At 40.7% G+C, this 21,685-nt stretch overlaps 1 protein-coding gene across 1 annotated transcript in view; it reads left to right on the top strand.

The window, feature by feature from the left end:
• Nucleotides 1-454: 454 nt before the first annotated feature.
• The window catches only part of LOC109200475 (IgGFc-binding protein-like), a 57,929-nt gene continuing 36,698 nt past the window's right edge, over nucleotides 455-21,685 (top strand). The window contains exons 1-25 of the mRNA XM_025906140.1: nucleotides 455-535; nucleotides 1,219-1,244; nucleotides 1,696-1,845; nucleotides 1,972-2,237; nucleotides 4,687-4,771; nucleotides 4,912-5,064; nucleotides 5,374-5,544; nucleotides 5,633-5,730; nucleotides 5,821-5,899; nucleotides 6,008-6,334; nucleotides 6,445-6,638; nucleotides 7,488-7,629; nucleotides 9,404-9,648; nucleotides 13,782-13,930; nucleotides 14,382-14,510; nucleotides 14,597-14,735; nucleotides 14,895-15,036; nucleotides 15,423-15,619; nucleotides 15,808-15,946; nucleotides 16,493-16,609; nucleotides 16,897-17,021; nucleotides 17,353-17,498; nucleotides 17,955-18,098; nucleotides 18,211-18,318; nucleotides 21,365-21,534. Of these exons, the coding sequence (XP_025761925.1) occupies nucleotides 465-535; nucleotides 1,219-1,244; nucleotides 1,696-1,845; nucleotides 1,972-2,237; nucleotides 4,687-4,771; nucleotides 4,912-5,064; nucleotides 5,374-5,544; nucleotides 5,633-5,730; nucleotides 5,821-5,899; nucleotides 6,008-6,334; nucleotides 6,445-6,638; nucleotides 7,488-7,629; nucleotides 9,404-9,648; nucleotides 13,782-13,930; nucleotides 14,382-14,510; nucleotides 14,597-14,735; nucleotides 14,895-15,036; nucleotides 15,423-15,619; nucleotides 15,808-15,946; nucleotides 16,493-16,609; nucleotides 16,897-17,021; nucleotides 17,353-17,498; nucleotides 17,955-18,098; nucleotides 18,211-18,318; nucleotides 21,365-21,534 (3,712 nt within the window). The 5' untranslated portion in view covers nucleotides 455-464. The remainder of the gene's footprint in view (nucleotides 536-1,218; nucleotides 1,245-1,695; nucleotides 1,846-1,971; nucleotides 2,238-4,686; nucleotides 4,772-4,911; nucleotides 5,065-5,373; nucleotides 5,545-5,632; nucleotides 5,731-5,820; nucleotides 5,900-6,007; nucleotides 6,335-6,444; nucleotides 6,639-7,487; nucleotides 7,630-9,403; nucleotides 9,649-13,781; nucleotides 13,931-14,381; nucleotides 14,511-14,596; nucleotides 14,736-14,894; nucleotides 15,037-15,422; nucleotides 15,620-15,807; nucleotides 15,947-16,492; nucleotides 16,610-16,896; nucleotides 17,022-17,352; nucleotides 17,499-17,954; nucleotides 18,099-18,210; nucleotides 18,319-21,364; nucleotides 21,535-21,685) is intronic.

The raw sequence follows: 21,685 nt of genomic DNA, 5'->3' as shown, positions 1-21,685 counted from the left end.
TGTATGTCCATCCATAAGGTGGTAAGGAAGAACAAATATGTGAACGCAAGTGACCTTCCTAGAATCACTGTCAATATACATAACAAGCTAAAAAGGTGTGTCCCTCTGATCAAAGTTTCATGTTTATTACACAATAAGCTTGATAATTTCTTACCGTACAAGTTCTTTTTTTATAATACAGTGTTTGATGAACATCCCCACCCTGCTTGTGAACTCCTGAGGTCAAAAGGCACACATGCACACGTATCCAGTCACGCCTAACGGGAACACACCCTATCCCTATCATTCACAGTTACTCATTTACTCATTTTGCTACACAATATACAGCAGTTCAGCATCCACACCACCTACTCAATTTATCCATCCTGGTTTCCACCCAGCAACCCCCCCGACTCATCCCCAGCCTATAAAAAGTCCTGTACTCTGTGTCTCTGTCTTCTTGCACTGGTAACTCAAAGTTAGCCATGGAAATATTAAAGTTTTTAATTTTCTTGTTGTGGATGCGTGATTCCAGAGCAGGACAGTTACTGTACAGGTGAGCTCTTAATGTGATAACTGACTGTATAATAACTATATAATCAGCTGGATCCTGGATCCTTGTAGTAAGTTATGACTTTCTGGAGCGAGAAAGCGATGTTTCTTTTCTGATTGTTGTCAATAGCTGCCTTCTTTAATAATTGCTTTAAGTGATTAGTAAGCCTAGAAAAGCACTATGCCAATATGACTCATGTATAAAAATGACATGTAAGGTTTAAATTACAAATGTATGAAAAAATGTTACATTTTGGTGCATTTGTCATTATTTGACTTTTTTTTGTTAAGAATTGGGAATTTATTTCTACCTTTAACTTGACTTTCAGTTTCTTTGGATAACTAGGCCTTATTTGGAATATGGAATTAATAAAGTGCTTCTTAAATGGACAAAATGAAGAGTTTCCTATTTCACAAATGACTGTCACGGACCCTCCATGTTCATGTGTATTGTTTTTTGTAATATGGCGAACTGGATCTCAGTAGTTGCACTTAATTAATCTACTCGAATTAGCTGCCACATGAATAACAGAGACACAGAGAATTCTGTTTGAAGCACACTTACTTTATGCACTTTGGCCTGCCTTCCACCATCAATGCGTTGCACGGAGTGGGTCTTTTTTCTTCTTTTTAATGTCCTGCACAGTTCTAACCAAACTTTAACCTGCATCTTTCTCTTGTTTGCAGTGCACAGAATGAGCAGACAGAAGATGGTATGTTGGTTTTTATCATCTACGACATGTTCAAGACACATAAAGTGCACTTATGGGTAACATGCTATCACAGAGATGTGACATTAGTGCAACACTGTATACAACACAGTCCCTGTGTTGGATCTGAACCTTAACTCTTTACAGCTCCTTATCTTACGTAATGATAATAATGTCCAGCCTAAACATGTACAGAAAAATAAACAGTTGTCTCTCATTGTAGAATCAGTTTCATGTCTGTTACTGGGATGTTAATTGTCAGTAATGATTAGGCATAGCTTGAAACCTGACACTAATAAACAGATGCTTGTTTGCATTTAAACACTTGAACTACTCTATCATAGAGAATTCTTTATGAACATGTTCGGCCTTATGTTCTGGATACAAACTATTCATTTAATCGTGTGTTTTATAAACATCCATGTATTTTTCTGTCTGTAATGTGTTTCTACAGCCGTAGTGGTGACTTCATGTGACTTTAACCAAGACAGTGACCCATTCTGCGATTTCATCCAGGATAACACAGACAACAGTGACTGGACCCGGCACAGTGGTCCAACTCCCACACCTGGCACTGGTCCCAGTGGGGACTACCCTGATGGAGGTTTGCATGCTTTATTAAAAACATGTTTATTCCGTACTATCGTCGTGATTATACAGAATGAGATTAATTAAGAGTTCAAGGGTGTAAACAAATAAACATCTTTCGTCTGTGTCCTTCTTCCTGCAGAGGGATACTACATCTATCACGAGGGTGACAATGTGTCTAATAGACAGAAAGCTCGCTTGCTGAGCCCTCCCATCACCTCATCAGCCTCACAGATCTGTGTTCAGTTCAAATACTACATGTATGGGATTGACAATGCAAATAATTTGACAATTCTGGCAAAAATACCTGGTAGTGAGGCAGAGGTGTGGAAGAGGACTGGTATCCAGAGTCCAACCTGGTTGACTGGCTCTGTTACCGTATCGAAATCGAGCAGCCAGAGCATTACCGTGAGTGTTACCAGATCACTTTAACAACTTTAAACAGCATCAACAGAAGCAACAGGAGCTTCGGACTTTAGCTATGAAGTGAAGTCATTCAGACACTAAACTCTCATCAGACATTAGTAAGTGACATTAATAAGGCGAAGGACGCTGTTTAAAAAGCTTTGGAAATATAGAAACCTTTCTGTATTATTATCCTCTAATTTTATTAAGGAATTAATTTAAAGTTTCATTTTGTCGCTGATAATTGAGAACAATTTTTCTACATGCCAAATGAATACACACAATAAGCAATATTTAGCATTTAAAACATTGAAATGTTATTTAGGCTTGAGTACAAAGAACTGTGTACAAAATACTTGGAAACACCTGGAAACACAAGTTTTTGTAAAGATCCACAAGCAACTCCTTGCTATTACAAAACAGATAGTCGAACGTAATAATAGTCAACACATGTAAAAATTATTTTACAGCTGCTTTTATGTCTTTGTAATTGCAACAACAGCTGTAAAACAATCATTCAAAATGCTGAACGAGGAAAGAACAGACAGATATATGCTGATGTTGAGACAAACCTGAGGACAGGCCCATGATAACGCTCTGCTCTTTAAAACATGTTCATAAAGTTTTGCGCTGTCACACCCTCAACGGTATTCTTAAGGAGTTGCTTAACGTCTAGTGTATCATATTTGATACATACAGTTTTTGGCACTTCAACATCATCAATGTGAATTTTTCCCCCTGAAAAACCTAAATAAATTGCACAATACCTTTTTTAGCAATAAAAAAAAACCAGATAAGCAAATACAAATTAAATGTCATATATGGAAATTGAAATGTGATTTAAAAAAAAAAAAATTAAACAAAAGGAGGTTAAATAAACACTATTTTCAAAAAATTTGAATTTTCTGGCAATGATTTCATGATTCAGGCTTTAAAGGGTTAAAGTAACAGCTCCTTGCGCGTACTGTTTCTTACAGTTTTTGCACAGTGCTTATCATTTAACAGCTTACCCAGTGCTGTTCTGAACCACACTGTCTGTTATACGTTTCACTTTTGGTGAAGTGAAAGCTCAGGAGGAGAAATTTGAAACGAGTCAGGAAACTCAATAATTAAAGATTGTTTGCAGGTTATTGTGTAAAATCAATATATAACACACACAGTGTGTTCTAGCAGACAGTTCTGGTCATGTATGTGTGTCGATTACATCACAGTATTTAACAATATGAAATCAAAGTACTTAATGCAGGACTAAGGTCATAGCTTTATGGTCTCAACTATGATACCTATGTGTCTCATTAGTCTGATACTTCTTCACCTTTTTGTTAGAATCCTTTGGTGCCTCTTCTGTCTGTCACACTTCTCATCTCTCACCTCTTTCTTCTCTTGTTCATAAAACAGAGGCCGAATAATTAAAAACATTTTTATTTGTGACTAAATGAAAAAGCTTCAAATATTTAAGAGTCCAACCACTACCACATGTCAAAGACAGATCCTGTAACCAGTTTTTACTGTCTTTATTTTTGAAACACATCCTTGTGAGTAGATTAAAGTGTAACTACAGAATGCTGCTGGAATGACACACAGCAGCGGTTTCCTCTGTGTGTCTATTTCTAGAGGAGTGGAATGATTCTTATCATGTTTCACATTTTACTTTGTCAAATGTAGACATGATTTTCAACCTTTTTAAAAGACTAAGACTGCTTCCTCAAAGTTCACTGTAAAAATATTTTCAGGGCCCAAACATCAATGTGCTGAAAAACTGATGAAGCACAAAACGTTATTCATCACTGACACTCGTACTGTTTATGTTGAGGTTGAGCTGACATAAAAACTTTTTGTTCACTTGCCCGCCAGACTTTTATTGGGCAACTAATCTCACTTGCAAATGTTTCCTTCCATCTCTAACAGCATCAGAGCAATTTTCATTTTGATCAGAAAACGATGTTTAGATAAACTGACTATAGCTTTAAAAATTACTGTTAAAATATGATTGTTATTTACTATAAATTAATTAAAATTACTAGCAAATGGTGCAGATGGCCCCGCCCCTCCCAGAGCCTGGTTCTGCCAGAGGTTTCTTCCTGTTAAAAGGGAGTTTTTCCTTCCCACTGTCGCCAAAGTGCTTGCTCATAGGGGGTCATATGATTGTTGGGTTTTTCTCTGTATGTATTATTGTAGCCTTACAATATAAAAGTGTCTTGAGGCGACTGTTGTTGTGATTTGGCGCTGTATAAATAAATTGAATTGAATTGAATTGGACTACTTGGGTATCTGGAATAAAAGAAAATAAACCCTTAAGTCTTCCCCCCCCCGTTTGTTTCTGCTCATACCGCTTTGATGGAAATGAAGGCCTTATTGAAGAAAAACTCTGTCTTTATGTTATTGTGTATATTATGTAAATAAATCTTTAGCTTTTTTTGTGTAGGGTGATATTTTCTTTGCATGTCTACAGATCGTCTTTGAGGCTCAGAGAGGCTTCTCTTCTTCCTGTGATTCAGCTTTGGACAACATCGTCATCACTGAAGGAGCATGTCCCTGTGAGTTCACACATGCACATAAAGAGACACACACACGCGCGCGCACACACACACACACACACACACACACACACACACACACACACACACACACACACACACACACATTTTGAGCTGATATATAAATGTTTTGTTCACAGCCTGTATTTTTGGCTGTGATTTTGACACTATCGATGACCTCTGTGGATGGACGACTCAAATTGAGGATCCCGATATGTTTGGCTTCAGTCAGTGGACAGGAGCAACTGAGACTGAAGGCACTGGACCTGATGATGACTTTTCAAAACCTGGTTGTAAGTGATTTTTCTTTGTGAGGTCTAAATGGAAGTGAATGTTTTACCAAGTCTGGCTTTATGTTAAATAACATTTCAGGAAAACAACAGATCGACTTAATGTCAAAACAGTATTTTCCTCTTATAATATTTGCAAAACATAGAACGCTGCTTTCTGGCCTGGTTAAGCATACTGACACTATTGTGGTACTGACAATAAATCAGAAATATAATAACAATTCTACTAATAATTTACAATTATTATTACTACTAGTAGTAGTAATATTATTTGTATTGTTATTATTATGCTTTTAACCCTTACACATGTAGTTGGACACTACCTGTTGTTGGATTCTTTCGACGCTATACCTGGAGCCAGTGCTCACATCACAAGTCCTTTAACAACTCCCTCCTCCTCTGGATGTCTCGAGCTTACCTTCCACTACTACCTGTATGGCACTAGTACTACTATGCAGATCAGTGTCCACACGATCACCACAGGTAAAAGAAAAAAAGGGTGCACTATCATAATAGAAGAATATTTGGAAAAGAGGCAAATAATTTTTTGAATTGTTTTTCTCTTTACCAGATGAAACCCTCGGACCTGCTCTCTTCACTGTAACGGGGAACCAGGGACAAGGCTGGAAGCCGGCAAGCGTCCGCTATCTGGGAAGTAGTGCTATTAAGGTAAATATTAGAACACCATAAGTCTCTTTATGTGTGTATGTCTGTGTGTGCACAGGCTTCACATCATATGCACATTTATATGCATTTCAGTTTGCGATTGTGTGTACCTATGGAGAAACGCCTAAGACAGATATTGCTATCGATGCTGTTTGTATCATGACCTGCACAGGTGAGACCCAAAACATTCAACTTGCCTTCTTGCACATTCAGAACCTTCAGAAATCTGGATCAGTTGTGTCGGTGTTTACATGAGAAACTATATCTGTTTCATTTATAGGTCAGCCTGTTACACCCAAACCACCAACTCCTGCTTCAACTACACCCAAAACAACTACACCTAACCCACCAACTCCTGAACAAACTACACCCAAAACAACTACACCCAAACCACCAACTCCTGAACAAACTACACCCAAAACAACTACACCTAACCCACCAACTCCTGCTTCAACTACACCCAAAACAACTACACCTAACCCACCAACTCCTGAACAAACTACACCCAAAACAACTACACCTAACCCACCAACTCCTGAACAAACTACACCCAAAACAACTACACCCAAACCACCGACTCCTGAACAAACTACACCTAAACCACCAAGTAAGACTAGTTTTATCAGATATTTCCATTAATACTTCATTCCAGAAGTTGTGAACGTTTTTCATTCATGCTTCATCCTTTGTATTTTCCATCTTATTCTTTCTATCCAGACCCCTGTCCTCCTAACGCAGAGTATATAGAGTGCGGTCCAGCTTGTATACCCACCTGTATGGAACCCTCCACCAATTGCTCCGGCTCCTGTATCAGCGCCTGCTTCTGCAAACCAGGCTTTGTTTTTAAGGGACGGCGTTGTGTACCACTGGAGAGTTGTGGCTGTTTAGACGATGAGAATAACTATTATGAGGTCAGATGTCCTATTTAGATATCCTACATAAATTCCCGGTCAGTAAACACAGATATACAGTCGACCTCTGCCTATTCAGTATTTGCTGATTTTTCTGTGGAATGTAACTCCAAATTGTTGGCAGAAAATTTGCGTATTTGTGGATGTTTTGTAAAGCATATCTAAAATATTCGCTAGTTATTTTCATTTGGGTGATGATTTAAGTTATATATTTCATGTTTGAACTATTAAAATAGGTGGTTATAAGCATTTTTAGAGGGCGTTCTTAAGTATTCGCAGATTGGCTGTGGTCCCTAACCCTTGCGAATATCGAGGGTCGACTGTAGTAACTAAATAGCAAGGATAAGTTGTATTTCAGGTCCCTCTTCTGTGAAACCAGCCCTCAGTTTAGATTTGCGAAACAGACGCCATCTCTGCTTTTAAGATTATGCTTACAATTTTTTGTTAAAGCTCATAGTTAGGGTTGAAGCAGGTGACCCTAAAATCTCACTTAGTTATACTGCAATAGGTCAAGGCTATCTCTTTTCACTCTTTGGGTTTATTTATAAAACACTTTGCATTTCATCATTAGTTATCTGGCTGTGTTCCATAGTGTGTCTTTTTTCTTATTTGCTTTTATTTCTCTTTTTCTCACCTCCAACCAGTCACAGCAGACGGCTACTCCTCACTGTGTCTGGCTTGGCAGGGATTTCTTCCTGTCAAAAGGGAGTTTTTCCTCCCCACTGTTGTGAGAAATAAAATAAATCTAGAGGCGACTACTGTTGTTAAATAACTAAAAATGGAATGAACTGAATAATATGTAATTACATACCACACTTTCTTAGTTTTGATTGTGTTCATTTTTTCCAGCCTGGTGAGATTGTATTTGGAGACGGCTGCACAAAGCTGTGTCGCTGTGCAGGGAACTACACTTTGGAATGTGTTGATAACTCCTGTGACCCCACTGAAGAGTGTCGAGAGGTTAATGGTGTTGCAGGCTGTTATCCCAAAGGTAATAATGTTTGGCAACAAAAAAATATGTCTTGAAACGGATGGTCTAGCCATATCTAAGGACAAAAATATTTTAAAGTAGTCACGTCCACAACTACCACTCTACTGTTCAAAGATTATTGATATAATAGTATATATAATAATATATAATATTTATATATTACTTTTTTTTAACAACTACTGTGTTATAAATTATAAATCTAACTCTAATGTAAATAAAAATAGAATGCAATTCAAAATGACTAATTTTGAATTTGCAACAAACCTCAAAAGAGTTGGGACAAGATAGTGTTTATCCCTGTGTAGTTTTTTGGGATCACCTTCACTTATTGCTCTTGCTTTGAATGATAAATCTTAATAACCAGAATTTGTTGATGGTGCAGAACACTATGTTTACAGACAGTGGTTTCTGGAAGTTTTCTTAGGTAACTGCAGTGATTTTCATGACAGAATCATGTCTGTTTTCAATGCAGTACTGCCTGGGGTCTTCAATATTGATTTCCGACCTTCACAATTGCACAGAGAGCTTTCTCCAGATTCCCATTTTGGTGTATATTAGTCTCATTGTGATTTTAAGATGAGGAACATTATTCTGAAATTTCTATTTTTATACCCCATCATATTAGCCTAATTAGTTCTTCCAGTTGATTCTTTTTAGTACTACTTACTCCAGCCTTTGTTACCCCTGTCCCAACTTTTGTGAGACACTCAAAATGAGGTAATAATTTTTGGAATTAGGAAAATGTCTTGGTTAAAACACCTGGTATTTATTTGGTATTCTATTGGGAATAAAATAACAGTTTAAAGGTTTTGCAAATCAGTGAATTGTGCTTTTTATTTACATTTTACATAGCATCTCAACATTTTTGGAACCTTTTCACAAAATCTTGGCATGGTGGATAGCTCTACCTGTTTTATTTGGCAGAGTTTTTACATTAGATGCCCTGACACAATCCCTAAGGGATTTGTGTCCCAGATTGAAATCAAACTTACCATATGTAATTCTTGTTCTTGTCCTACTACATTTTAACAAAGTCATATGTCTAGAGCTGGCTTATAAATCTGTCTTAATCAAAGGAGCTTGGAAAGAAAGGCATCTGATTCAAGTTTCCTTGAAGATGTTTCACCTCTAATCCAAGAAGCTTCTTCAGCTCTGAGAGCAATTGGTGAACAGTCCCTGATTTTTAAGCCCTATTGGGAGTGGACCCCCTATTGATCCTCTGCATAATCACATAAGCCACGGTTAGGAAACGGGTGTGGGTCACAATCAGCCACGGTTTCGGGTGAACCCATTGTGAGACCGAGCCCCACCCTATCATGTGATTTACTGAGGTCAAATGGCCCAGGATATGAGTGGGTGTTAAGGCATCTGGGAAGGATCTCAAAACTGGATTATAGATGCCAGATAGTTGGTGTCATAAGCCCCGCCCTCTGTTCACAGTGGACATAGATGGCTTCTTTCACCCCTCTTTCAAACTATCTGTCTTCTCTTTCCAAAATGTGAACATTAGCATCCTAGGGACACTCCCAATAGGGCTTAAAAGTCTGTGACTGTCCACCAGTTGCTCTTAGAACTGAAGAAGCTGAAGAGGTGAAACGTCTTAAAGAAACTTAAAGAAGTCCAGACACTTTTCTTTCCAAGCTCCTTAAACTACGATGACATGGATGACTGAGAACCTTCACGGAAAAATCTGTCTTAAATTCTTGGTTACATCAATACATTACATTCGTAACAAAATGCCAATATATCATTTATCTCTTGTTATTTCCTTTAGGTACATCCACGTGCATAGCATCTGGCGATCCACACTACACCAGCTTTGACAAACGCAAATATGACTTCATGGGCAACTGCAGCTATCTGATGTCTAGTCCATGCAATGACACAACTGTGCCCTACTTTGAGGTCCATACTGACAATGAAAACCGGTATAACAGGCCGACCATCTCCTATGTGAAGGCCGTACATGTATACGCACAGATGGTAAAGATCTCCATTCTCAAAGGTGGCACTGTGCAGGTAAGACATGAGAGGAGGAAACAGGATGTTTTGCATGTCAAAACCAATCACACTATCACGTTATCAGGCACTACTGCATTACAGATAAACATTATTCTGTGGTACAAATCACTGCACATGCTCAGGAACACTTCTGAAAACCACTGCAATTGACCATGGAAAGAAACTTCCACTTAGACTTAGCACTTAGTTCCTCCTACGCCGAGCGACGCATCAGGCAGCTAATGATCTCCGTCGATGTCGGACCGCGGCTGCTTCAGCTTCGTCCCAGGCGATGTCAACGGTTTTCAGATCATCCATAAACATTTGATGCCATGTGAGCTTTTGTCGGCCTTGCCTTCACTTGCCAGTCCGCGGGAACCATGTAATGGCGATCTTGGTCGGGCGATAAGGGGGTAGATGTAGAATATGGCCCGCAAAGCCAAAGCGCCTTTCTGCAACAACATCGGCTAAAAGGAAGGTGCCTGCTCATCGTAAGACCTCTTCGTTCATTATTCCGTCCCTGTAGGAAATTCTCAGGATTCTGTTGAAGCATGTTCAGGCGTTGAGTGATCACATTTGTTGAGCACCAGGTTTCGCTAGCTACCAGTGCATTCAGAGGCTCCAGTGCATGACAATACAGGGAGTGCAGAATTATTAGGCAAATGAGTATTTTGTCCACATCATCCTCTTCATGCATGTTGTCTTACTCCAAGCTGTATAGGCTCGAAAGCCTACTACCAATTAAGCATATTAGGTGATGTGCATCTCTGTAATGAGAAGGGGTGTGGTCTAATGACATCAACACCCTATATCAGGTGTGCATAATTATTAGGCAACTTCCTTTCCTTTGGCAAAATGGGTCAAAAGAAGGACTTGACAGGCTCAGAAAAGTCAAAAAATAGTGAGATATCTTGCAGAGGGATGCAGCAGTCTTAAAATTGCAAAGCTTCTGAAGCGTGATCATCAAACAATCAAGCGTTTCATTCAAAATAGTCAACAGGGTCGCAAGAAGCGTGTGGAAAAACCAAGGCGCAAAATAACTGCCCATGAACTGAGAAAAGTCAAGCGTGCAGCTGCCAAGATGCCACTTGCCACCAGTTTGGCCATATTTCAGGGCTGCAACATCACTGGAGTGCCCAAAAGCACAAGGTGTGCAATACTCAGAGACATGGCCAAGGTAAGAAAGGCTGAAAGACGACCACCACTGAACAAGACACACAAGCTGAAACGTCAAGACTGGGCCAAGAAATATCTCAAGACTGATTTTTCTAAGGTTTTATGGACTGATGAAATGAGAGTGAGTCTTGATGGGCCAGATGGATGGGCCCGTGGCTGGATTGGTAAAGGGCAGAGAGCTCCAGTCCCACTCAGACGCCAGCAAGGTGGAGGTGGAGTACTGGTTTGGGCTGGTATCATCAAAGATGAGCTTGTGGGGCCTTTTCGGGTTGAGGATGGAGTCAAGCTCAACTCCCAGTCCTACTGCCAGTTTCTGGAAGACACCTTCTTCAAGCAGTGGTACAGGAAGAAGTCTGCATCCTTCAAGAAAAACATGATTTTCATGCAGGACAATGCTCCATCACACGCGTCCAAGTACTCCACAGCGTGGCTGGCAAGAAAGGGTATAAAAGAAGAAAAACTAATGACATGGCCTCCTTGTTCACCTGATCTGAACCCCATTGAGAACCTGTGGTCCATCATCAAATGTGAGATTTACAAGGAGGGAAAACAGTACACCTCTCTGAACAGTGTCTGGGAGGCTGTGGTTGCTGCTGCACGCAATGTTGATGGTGAACAGATCAAAACACTGACAGAATCCATGGATGGCAGGCTTTTGAGTGTCCTTGCAAAGAAAGGTGGCTATATTGGTCGCTGATTTGTTTTTGTTTTGTTTTTGAATGTCAGAAATGTATATTTGTGAATGTGGAGATGTTATATTGGTTTCACTGGTAAAAATAAATAATTGAAATGGGTATATATTTGTTTTTTGTTAAGTTGCCTAATAATTATGCACAGTAATCGTCACCTGCACACACAGATATCCCCCTAAAATAGCTCAAACTACAAACAAACTAAAAACTACTTCCAAAAACATTCAGCTTTGATATTAATGAGTTTTTTGGGTTCATTGAGAACATGGTTGTTGTTCAATAATAAAATTATTCCTCAAAAATACAACTTGCCTAATAATTCTGCACTCCCTGTACAGTTCAACAGTCTGATCTTGATCCGAACATTCAGGGAGGTCAACTTCCAAATAGGTTAGAACACCGGCCGCTTTCCCTGCCCATGTTCCGGTCATTTTCCGGTTGATCATGACCGGAACATGGGCACGTGCGTAGCCATCTTGGAGTACGCTGGTCTTCTTGGCGCTGATTCTTAATCCGACTTTCGTTGCCTCCCTCTGCAAAGCCGCAGTCAACTCTTAGAGGTCTTCCTGAGTCAAGCCCAGCAGGGTGATGCCGTCCGCGAAGTCCAAGTCGGTAAGATTGTTTGTGCCAGGGGACACCGATGCAATCTAGAGACCACAAAAGGCATCTACAAACTGCCGGCGGAATTCCACATTGATGTAGGATAGTCCATAGAGTCGGCAGGTGGAAGCTGTCAAAAGCCTTCTCGAAGTCGATGAAATTAATAGAAATCTTCCTTTGGTATTCCAATATTTGTTCAGTGATCATGCAGAGGGTGATGATTTGCTTGACGCACGACTGGCCACTCCGAAAGCCAGCCTGCTCTTCTCGCAATTGTTCATCCACTGCGGGTCGTAGCTGATTTAAAAGAACAAGGCAAAGCACTTTCCCAGGTACCGACAGCAGCGTGATGCCCCACCAGTTGTTGCAGTCGCCCAAATAACCTTTCATCTGAAGTTTGATGATGACTTCTTTTGTCCAAACACTGGGTACACGCAATGTTGACCAGCAGGCGTTTAGGAGTCTTGTAAGGGCGGCTTCCAATTGGAGTCCACCGTGCTTCAGCATTCCCGGGAGGATCTAGTCCAGGCCACTCTTGAGTTGGATCGCTGTCTTGACTTCGGTGTTGCTGATTTGTCTGATATCGACAGGAAGAAGATCCGCGGAGGGTGCCAAGTCTTCGGCCTCGAACAGGTGGAGTGGCTCGGGTTTGTTCAAAGTATCATGGAAGTGTTCGGCCCAACGTTGGTCTTGCTCAGCTGCAGTGAGGAGGACTTGTCCATTTTTCTCTCAGACTGGGACGCTGCAGCCACCGCGAGCCCCAGTTAGATCTCATACAATGCGATATAAGGTTCGGGTATGGTTCCGGTTGGCTGCTTCTTGGGCTTCCATGCCTTTGGTTTTGATCCACTCTCTTGTCACACCGGCAGCTGCGTTTGACCAGTCAGACAAGGTCTCAGTAGGCGCCCATGGTCCTCTCATGCTGCTCTGCAGGAGCATGCAGGTCAGAGGCCACCTGGTCCTGAACTGACTTCACCAAACAACTTTGAACGAGAAGACTTTTGACAGCGTCCACCGGCATGGTACCAGCAACGGCAGAGTTGATGGAAAGAAAACAAACATATAATAAGATCCAGAAAGGCTTCCATGCCACATCACCAAAACCAACTACACCCAAACCAAGAACTCCTGGGCCAACTACACCCAGACCCAAACAAACAATTCAAGCACTGCCTGTGATTTTGTTGCATTAATGTAACACATCTATAAATGTGCCCATGTGCCAGTTATTATTATTACTGAAATGGGTCAGAGTGGAATCAAGTTGAAAATAATCATATTTTTTATGTTGTTCTTTTTTTTTTATGTCTGAATCTGTTGTTCAGACATCATTGATTGATTGATTTATAATACTTTATTCATCCCGAGGGAAATTGGGTTAAGGCTGCCAGCCGTGCCAGCGCCATCTTACCCTTCCGACCATACATACATTACACAAACATCACATGGGGTAGACAGGTCAGAGAGGTATAACAATGGAAAATGCACAACATGAGGAAGGACGAGGAGAAAAATTATTAGAGGGAACCACAAATAGGTACCAATAGGTACCAACGTTCCCTCATCATGCCAATGGTGAGGGAACGTTTCTTTTTATTTACAGATAGTAATGTTGTGACATAGGTAATTCAAAAATGAAAATGTTGGCCAGATTTGATGTACTGTGCCTATTTTCCCACACAGGTTAATGGGACCAATGTCAATCTGCCACTCTCGCCGGCCCCTGGTATTTCTGTGTTCAAGTCAGGAAAACACTACACCGTCTCCATGAACTTTGGTGTGACGGTTCGCTATGATGGAAACACCTTCATGGACATCAAAGTGATCAAAGAGTGAGTGAAGACCAAATTCACGGTTTCCTTATAAAATGGTGTTTTAATCAAAGATTCATCAGTCCAGAAATCTACATCCCTAATAATACAACTAAAACAATAACACATATTCATATACTGAACATGACTCCTTTATCTGTAACCAGTAGTAAAGTGATAAAGGCAAAGATTAATGGCACAGCTAGGATAGTTTATTTAAGCAATTTAGCAGGGACAACACAAACAGCTCACTGATTGTCACTTTAAGAATTTAAAGACCAAATGACACAAAACTTCTCATTTCCTGACTAGTTCATTCTATGCAGATGCTGTCAAATGCATCAAACGTGCATGTCTGATCGTTTAGTCTTACTAATGTGTGGGGTTTAGTCTACTGTTGAAAAGCAACTTGGGTGAGTTGTTAGCATTTCTTGCATAAGACTCTAACACAATCATTTTCTGTAATCTGCAGCTATCAGAACAAGCTGTGTGGCCTGTGTGGCAACTATGATGGAGATACTAAAGATGACTTCCGCAAACCAGATGGAAGCTTAGCTGAAAATGCCAATGACTTTGGACACAGTTGGAACATGAATCCAGAGTGAGTATTGCAGAGATGCAAGTGTAAAGAAACATTTACCATTGACAAAAGACAAATGTTCTTAAGATGAAAGTCTGTCTTAACAGATGTAATAAGAAACCCAACACTACCATCCCTGGGTGCAATGAAGAAGAACAGGAACTGTATGAAAGCTCTGGATATTGTGGCATTCTGCTGGACAAAAATGGACCTTTTGCTGTGTGCCATCGCAAAGTCAACCCCAATGTATGTTCATGTAGAGGATAGTGCATTGCTTGTTGTATTTGTGTGTGTGTGTACTCAGGTTGAAAATGTGATGTTAGTAATAGTGGAATAATTTGAATTTGTGCTTTTAGATGGTCAGACAATATAAAGCATTGTAACAAAGCCATTGTTTGTTTTCAGAATTACTTCAGGGACTGTGTCTTTGACTTGTGTGAGCTGGATGGAGCCAAGCCCATTTTGTGTGAAGCCATTGAAGCCTATGTCAATGAATGCCAAGATCGTGGGGTCAACCTTGGACCATGGAGGAATGAAACCTTCTGCCGTGAGTATTAGAAGGACAAATGATTTAATTTAGTAGTAAAATATCTTTAGGTAAAATCAGCTCGGCTGAGTAGTTGGGAGAAAATAACACAAAGAAGTTTATGTCAGTTCTGACTTGAGGAAGAGTACTTCATACGGGCTTTCTACTCACTAAAGTTAACTGAGGGAGTGCTGCTTTAGCATATCTAGTGGACAGACGACATATGCCAAGAGGCTGCAGGAGAGTGGTTTACCACCAAACTCAAACAATCTAGTTACACAGAAGACAACACAGCTGGAAGTGCCAAAGACACATTTTTTTTCTTATAAAAAGCTGTGATTTTACATTTTAAGCAGCACATACTTTTGTCTCCTATCACTAACTTCAACCTCTTGTGGTCTCCTTAGCACTGAACTGCCCCCCAAACAGCCACTACGAACCCTGTGCAGATCCTTGTCAGGAAACATGCTTTGGAAAACCCCCCTCCTGCTCTGGTCCCTGCTCTGAGTCCTGTGTGTGTGATCCCAGCTATGTCCTGAGTGCTGGCAAGTGCGTTAAGGAGAACATGTGTGGCTGCAACCACACGAACGGCCAGTATTATGAGGTATGGTGAAGTGGGTCTGATAGGCCGGCAGTGAATCATTTGGTCCTTTGTATTTCAAGTCAGGTTACTTGCAGTGTCTTTATGTCCTCTCTAAAACAACATTTTCATACATACATGCATATAATGATTTACAAAGAATCATCTGTGCCTGCTATGCTGAATTGTCAATTTTGTTGCCTGTCTGTCAGCCCGGAGAGGAGTTTTTTGAGGAAGACTGCAAGCGAAAATGTTGGTGTGGTGCAGCTGGAATTACCTGTGAAGCCTCTGAATGCCCCCCAATGCATGAATGTAAACTTCAGGATGGAGAGCTGGGCTGCTATCCTACAAGTATGTTTGTTATGTTCACACCTAAAAAAAAACACAGCAAAGCTGTAGCCATTATACTCTAAGTAGGTTTCCAGATCTCATGGGTTGGACTGCCAACCTGAAAAGTTTTGCAACTGTGTTTGATGTGATGCTGCAGACTTTGTCAAAGTTCTCAAACTAGCATTTTCTGTCTCTACTCTAATATACACAGTTAGACTGAGTAATGGAAGCAAGAGAAACACAACCCAGAGCTGTCTTCACTTTCAGTAACAGTGAAATGTTTATGTGTGTGTTTTTGTTATGTTTCTTTTGCTCTCTTCTGTGCATTGTTTCTATAACAACACTTGTTACATGCATTTCTTCGTAATACAAAATCACAGAGTTGAGGAAAAGAAATGCAAATAATGCAAATTTTTGTCTAGTCAGGAAATGATATATTCTTTGCATCTATTTTAATGCCATTATAGGTCCAAAGCAGCAGTGAACTGCACTGTTATTAGGTAATTGTTCTACAGTGGCTTCATCTGTGTTTCAGTCTGATGTTCCTGATGTCTGTCCCTCTCTCAGGCTTCCAGGATTGTGTAGTTTCTGGGGATCCACACTACAACACCTTTGACAAGAAGTACTACACCTTCATGGGAACCTGTACTTACACACTGGCCAGAACCTGTAGGAACAGCACAGGTACACACCAGTTTAGACATTTATTTATTAAGATGTTTGGGTTTCATTGCACCTGTTCTAGTCTTGCCACACCACACCCACTAATTAATTCAAGTTTAAATGAGCTAAATTTACTCATTCATTATTTTCATCACAAAGCATGACACATGTTGTTTTCATTCGCGTTTGCTGCAAAAAGAAGACACTGAATGTCAGTGGTGGTTTGTATGTTAATGCCAATATCCGCCAATTTTAACCTTTAATAGAAACACACAATATTCCTGATTGTCGTGGTCTTCCCTGTGCAGGCCCTTGGTTCTCTGTGGAGGCAAAGAATGAAGAGAGAGGAGTTGCAGGAGTGTCATACCTGAGGAAGCTATATGTGACAGTGGATGGAATTACTGTGACCCTGATGAAGAGCAGTACGACACTGGTCAGTATATGAATCAATTACTATCTGTTATATTTCCCATCTTTAGGTAAAATGTGTGCCAATACACATCCCAGACACCAGCTGTATCATCACCATGGATGTCTTATGTCTACACATAACTGACATTTTAGCAAAACAACTAATGTGAAATTATATCTTTAGTTACTTTGTTGCTAACACCTTGCCAAAAAAACAGATATTTCCCATTTCCTGATATACTGCACACTCCACACTCTTTCTACTTTTATACTCCCTGACCTGTCCACCAATTAGACATTTACACAGTCTGTTTAACATCTTTATATTATCCTTTTCTTCATCACTGAATCAGGTGAACGGAGTACGGGTGGCTCTGCCCCACTCCCCCTCTCCTCTCATGTCTATTAGTCTTGCTGGTCAGTTCATCACCCTTCAAACATCCTTTGGCCTGAGGGTGCGTTGGGATGGAAACCATTATGCCCAGATCTCAGTCCCCAGGTTAGTATAAATATTGATTTGAACTATTTTGATATTGTAGAATTTCTTTTTATTTGCTTCACACATTCATACAATACACCTGACCACTGTCTCCATTGTTCCATCATTCTTTTTTTGATGGCCACTTTCCTCCGATGCAACCATAACCTAATGATCTGAAGAAACTCTTGATAGATAACAATGTAAACTGCTGAATGTCACCAGTTGTTTTATGTATTTTGTGAAAACTTTAAAAAAAAAACATAGCAGTCCATTTGTGTGCATATCGTGGACAAATGCAACTTTTAATAAATACTAACGATGCCCTGGTTTATTGTATCAGAGATTTTCGCATTCTCTTCATTTGTTTCTAGAATTACAATAAAAGGCCAAGCAACATCTTATTAAACATTGCAAATATTCTTAAGACTGTGTTATCTTAATCCTACATATCCTGCCTTGACTTTGTCCTACCAGCTCCTACTATGACCAAATGTGTGGCCTCTGTGGTGACTATGATGGGAACCCAGACAATGACTTCACTAAACCAGATGGCACTGTGGCAGTAAATATCAATGACTTTGGGAACAGCTGGCAGACCGAAGAGGATGAAGATGACTCGTGAGTACTGTCTTTTGGATTTCTTATGGTTATGTCTTTTGTTACCTTGCTGTCGGACTCCTCCTGACACACTGAAGAGAATGTAACTGTGTTTTGTATTTCTATTGACCAGATGTACCCCAGGAACAAAGCCTGATCCAGACTGTGACCCCAACTTGGAAACTGAAGTTGTAAAACCAGAGAAATGTGGTAAAATTACAGATCCTACTGGACCCTTCCGGTAAGAATTCTGAATCCCTCCACTTTTGATTATCGATGGGGTTAAATTGATGGGATTCCTGGGATTTTACAAGGTTTTTTCCTGACCTTGAAAGATCATGAAATAAATGGTAGAATGCCCGGTAATCACCCAAGTGACCTGTAAAATACTCAAAAATCTTTTCAATACTATTATTGTAATGCTGTAACGAACCCTTCTGGCACTGGGATGCCAAGTTTGTTCTTTGTCCCTCATTCTCAAACTCAGCAGATAGCTTTTACCAAGAAGTTGCCAGTTTTTCTCCATCTATCGTTGCAAAAAGCAGCAGTGCACCCTTCTAGCACTGGGATTCCAGGTTCTTTCTATATCCCTCCTTTGCAAATGGAACAACGAGCTTTTGGCACCGGGATGCCAAGTTCTCATCACTCATTCGCAAATGCAACAACAAGATTTTCTACCAAGGAGATTCCAGTTTCCGTTTTCCTCTATATCTCCCTCGCAAAATGAAGCAGCAAGCTTTTAGGACCGGGATGCCATCTTTTTTTTCTCTATTCCTCCTTTACAAACACAGAAGCATGCTTTTGGCACCGGTATTCCAGGTTCTCTTTCTCTATCCCTCTTTTACAAATGCACCAGCATACATCTGGCACCGGGATGCCAGGTTCTTTTCCTTCATTCGCAAATGCAGTAGCAAGCTTTTCTTCCCTCTTTCTCTCCTTAGCAAAATGCAGCACTATGCTTTTTGGCACCTGGAAGCCAGTTTCTCTTCCCTCTATCCCTCTTTCACACATGTAGCAGCAAGCTTTCCCCATTAACTGGGATGCCAGTGTGCATGCATCTATCCATCTTTCACAAAACGTAACATTGCACATTCCTGACACCATGTTGCCAGTCTTTGTCTCCATATCTGTCACAGTCTGGCTGAGGCAGACTGTATGTGTTGTGAAAAGCGGGACCCAAAATGCAGACAAAATGGAACGTGGAACAAAACTTGATTTAACAAAAGGCGAGCCGTTTAATGAGGCTGGTAAAAGGTGCAAACAAAAGGCAAGACAAACTGAAGCAAAATTAACACAAACCTAAACTGGGAAATCTAAACAAACAATAAGAAAAACCTAGACGAGAAACTTGGAGGCGAGGCATGGCATGGCAAACATGGCGTGGACAACAGACGACCTGACCAGGAATGACTGAAGACACATGGACTAAATACACAGGAGGATAATGAAGGAAAATGGAAACACATGGGGGAACAGCTGACACACATGAACATAACGACGTCACAAGAGGAGAGTAAAACTAAAAACATTGAACATAGGAACACAGGACCCCTTCAAAACAAAACAGGAAACAATGAGACAGACATGACAACATGAACTTGACAACATAAGACTCACAGGCATGAAACACATGAAGGGCAAGGGAGACTTCACAGGGGTTGAAAACACAAGTGGGAACTAATAAGCAAATGAACATAGGAAACCTAATGAGCTTAAACATACTATAAACATCAAAATGAACTAAAACTCAAAACACTGGGTCATAAGACCCAGGATCGTGACAATATCGGTCATTTGCAAACACAACAGTAAACATTCCTCACACCAGGATGCCAGTTTCTCCATTTCATTGCCTCCTCCGCAAAATGCAGCAGAAAATCCTTTTTGGTACTGGGATGTCAGTTTTCTTGCCATCTTTCCTGCCTTCGCGAAACACCAGTGAACCCTCATCGTACCGGGATGCCAAATTCTGTCCTCTGTGGCTTCTTTCAAGTTATCTGAATTCCGCCGTGTGCATAATTCATCAAGGCGTCCCTTCACTTCTCATGTCCTTTCACTAGCATCATCTACATCCTCCCTTCTTGACAGAGTCATTAGAGACAGTTCTCCAAACCAACTCGTGGTTCTGACATCCAAAATGGCATTATCATCGTGTATGAGGTTCAGTGGAATTCTACTCAGCTCACTGCTGGTTTTGGGGGTTATCATTATGGAAGGCTTTTCTCCTCTAATAAGTCTTCGAATTCAACCAACCCTTCCAAAACTGCTTACCATCACCTCTGGTCAGAAATCGGCATAGTAGTTATCGCTACCTTACCCAAAGTAAATTAACTACCCAGGCACTCCCTCTCCATCTTCTACTCCAAGGCAAGCTCACGGGAGCATTTATGAGGCGTCAACCCATTACCTCAAGTCTTAAAATCCACACGAGTCGAGCCACATCACTACCTGATCAAGGGCTCTCCGCATTCATCTATTAAGGTCTTTCATTGTCTGAAATTTGGTTTGATCTCTTCTCCTGCCATTCCTTCCTAATTTTCTGAACTCATCCACTCCACTCTCTGGAATCATTACCACCTTATTGAGGCCATGGGCTGTTTATCTTTACTAGCCTGCCTACCAGTTATATTTCTCTCATTTGGGTGGCCCTGTCGCCTGGCGTTCGCTCTCTCTGCGCACGTCTTTTGTCCTGCTTTCCTTCTTCCACCTCAACCGGTTCCGGCAGATGGCTGTACTTCCCTGGGCCTGGTTTTGCCAGAGGTTTCTTTCCGTTAAAAGGGAGTTTTTCCTTCCCACTGTCGCCAAAGTGCTTACTCATAGGGGATCATATGATTGTTGGGTTTTTCTCTTTCTGTAGGGTCTACCTTACATATAAAGCGCCTTGAGGAGACTGTTGTTGTGATCTGGTGCTGTATAAATAAATTAATTCAAAATTGAATTATTACTGGAGAGGTCTTTGACCTTTAAAATGCACAGTTATTGCTACTTCCAGGGGATGCCTTCTTTGGGGATCTGCCAGGCCAGGAGCCACCGCCAGTCCCCTCTGAGGCCTTCCCCAAACCGCAGTTCAATTCATGTTTAAGCCATCATCTTTATCTACTAAAAAGACTGTCAAATGTAAAATGAGCACGTGGCCCCAGCTAGTGAATCGTTGCTAAACTAATGCAAAAGTTGTTGACTGTTTCACCCCCAAATGTACTTTGTTTCTTTGTTTGTTTGAACTCAGATTTTCAGTATATATGAGCCTTTTCCTGCCTAAACTAAGTGAATGATTTTCTCTGTTCCAGGGAGTGTATCAGTGTAGTTAATCCCACTCCATTCTTCCAAAGCTGTGTGTTTGACATGTGTCAGTTCAATGGCCAGCAGCACGTGCTGTGTGACCAGCTCCAGGCCTACACTGACGCATGTCATAGTGCTGGAGCCAAAGTCTACCCATGGAGGACTCCAGACTTCTGCCGTAAGTTTGAATATGAGATATACTAAATATATCTATATGATATAAGATATTTTAATATTAATCTCAGCTGTGAACATCATAAAGGGTTTATAAAACATAGTCACAGTGACATCACCCATTGGCTTGATAAGCCCCATTCTGAAGCATGAAT

This window comes from Oreochromis niloticus, linkage group LG3 (assembly GCF_001858045.2).
Source record: "Oreochromis niloticus isolate F11D_XX linkage group LG3, O_niloticus_UMD_NMBU, whole genome shotgun sequence".
Lineage (NCBI taxonomy): Eukaryota > Metazoa > Chordata > Actinopteri > Cichliformes > Cichlidae > Oreochromis > Oreochromis niloticus.
The sequence above is the reverse complement of the archived record's forward strand: the minus strand, read 5'-3'. Positions and strand labels throughout refer to the sequence as shown.